Here is a 2128-nt window from a genome sequence, read left to right on the forward strand (position 1 = left end):
TAATATATGGAGACTATGATACTAGTATATGATATTATGCATTGTGGAGATAGTAACATGTAGTAGTTCATACGCATGATACTTCTATATGATACTATGCATGTGACTAGTCTAAGTTAGTACCCACATGAGCAGCCTTACCACCATTGATAGCACCCAAATAAAATAAATAAATAAAACAAAGATACCAATATCTCGATCAAAAATACGCAATCCACAAGATTTAAAAAAAGATGCGGAGATAGCCCTAGCCTCGCCAGACCTGAACGAAATTAATACTGTTAGAATCCCAACGCAAATACAGTAGTCCGTATATCATCGAGCCAATATATTACGAGATTGGTTGCGTCGCTCCTGCGGATACTCGCACCGCCGTTCAACGCGTCCGGCCATGGGAGACACCGTGGTTCTGAACCCAGGGCTGGGCGTGGGGCACCTGGTGCCCATGGTGGAGCTCGCCAAGCTCTTCCTTCGCCGCGGTTTCGCGGTCACCGTCGTCGTCAACGGGCCGCCGGCCGGCAAGGAGACGGACACATCGGCCGCGGTCGCGCGCGCCGCGGCGGCTAACCCATCCGTCCACTTTCACGTGCTCCCGACGCCGCCGGACGTCGACGCCGACGGCACCGCGCCGGACGCCGCCGAGGCGCCCAACCCTTTCGTCCTGCTGCGCCGCATGAACGCGCCGTTCCGCGACTACCTCCGATCGGTGCGCCCCTCCGTGCGCGCGCTCGTCCTCGACATGTTCTGCTTCTGCGTGGACGCCGTCGACGTCGCCGCCGAGCTCGGCCTTCCGGCCTACGTATTCTACACCAGCAGCGCCAGCAGCCTCGCCGTCAACCTGCACCTCCCGCACATGCAGGCCCAGATCGGCGCAACCAGCTTCGGCGAGATCGGCGACGAGCCGCTCTGCTTCCCGGGGAACCGCCCCTTCAAGCCCTCCGAGCTCCCAAAGCTCGCCCTCGACCGAAACAACGAGGTGTACAGAAGCTTCCTCCACGCGTTCGAACGGATCCCGGAGTCGTCCCGTGGCATCCTCGTCAACACGTTCGAGTGGCTGGAGACCAGGGCGCTGCGCGCGCTCCGGGACGGCTCGTGCGTCCCCGGCCGCGCCACGCCGCCTGTGTACTGCGTCGGGCCGATGGTTTCGTCCTGCTCCGGAGCCGGAGAAGGGGAGAAAAAGCAGCACGAGTGCCTGGCGTGGCTGGACGTCCAACCAGAGAAGAGCGTCGTGTTTCTCTGCTTCGGGAGCATGGGCACCTTCCCCAAGCGTCAGCTGCAGGAGATCGCCGTCGGGCTGGAGAAATCCGGGCAGAGGTTCCTGTGGGTGGTGCAGACCCCGCGCGGCGACACCGGTGGCCCTGACATGCTCGCTGGCGCGCCCGCCGAGCCGGACCTCGCCGCGCTGCTGCCGGAGGGGTTCCTGGAAAGGACCGGCGGCAGAGGGCTCGTGGCCAAGTCGTGGGCGCCGCAAGCCGACGTGCTGCGCCACCGCGCGACGGGCGCCTTTGTGACGCACTGCGGGTGGAACTCGATGCTGGAGGCGATCGTGTCCGGGCTGCCGATGGTGTGCTGGCCGCTGTACGCGGAGCAGAGGCAGAACAAGGTGTTCGTCGTGGAGGAGATGGGCGCCGGCGTGGAGATGGCTGGGTACGACGGGGACGTGGTGGCCGCGGCGGAGGTGGAGGCTAAGGTGAGGTGGGTGATGGAGACCGAGGGCGGGCGGGCGCTCCGGGAGCAGGCCATGGCGGCAAAGGAGAAGGCGTGGCAGGCGCTGAGCGATGGCGGAGCGTCGCAGGCCGCTTTCGCGGAGTTTCTGAAGGATTTTTAGTGTTTTTTTAAGATCTGCGTTATAATTTTCTGAAAATCGTGTTACATGGAAACCATACTTTGAGATTTCTGTGCATGGACTCGACGACCCGTCGTAGCGCTGGGCCAGTCGGCTCGACACCATACGCACACCACGCCACCACGTGCCACAGTAGTACATGCCAATCTTACATTAAATTTTCCTGCAATAGTTATTTGATTTGTAGGATTGGTATTTATAGAAAAAAAATCTAAGCAACTTTTGCATTAGATTTTCTAGAAAATCTAACATTCATACATGCAGAAACTCATACATGTCTCT

The 2128-nt window shown here is 59.4% G+C and overlaps 1 protein-coding gene across 1 annotated transcript; it reads left to right on the forward strand.

Annotated features, from left to right (window-relative positions):
• Nucleotides 1–391: 391 nt before the first annotated feature.
• On the forward strand, nucleotides 392–1884 carry LOC124649980 (anthocyanidin 5,3-O-glucosyltransferase-like). The gene has a single exon (XM_047189549.1). It carries the CDS (start codon nucleotides 392–394, stop codon nucleotides 1826–1828), a length of 1437 nt encoding a protein of 478 aa, XP_047045505.1. The 3' UTR covers nucleotides 1829–1884.
• The last annotated feature ends 244 nt before the right edge of the window (nucleotides 1885–2128 follow it).

The sequence above is a fragment of the Lolium rigidum genome, chromosome 4, assembly GCF_022539505.1.
Source record: "Lolium rigidum isolate FL_2022 chromosome 4, APGP_CSIRO_Lrig_0.1, whole genome shotgun sequence".
Classification (NCBI taxonomy): Eukaryota; Viridiplantae; Streptophyta; class Magnoliopsida; order Poales; family Poaceae; genus Lolium; species Lolium rigidum.

What these genes read in the sequence shown, in the direction of transcription:
- LOC124649980 (XM_047189549.1), top strand. Translation starts at nt 392, where the DNA reads ATGGGAGACACCGTGGTTCTGAACCCAGGGCTGGGCGTGGGGCACCTG.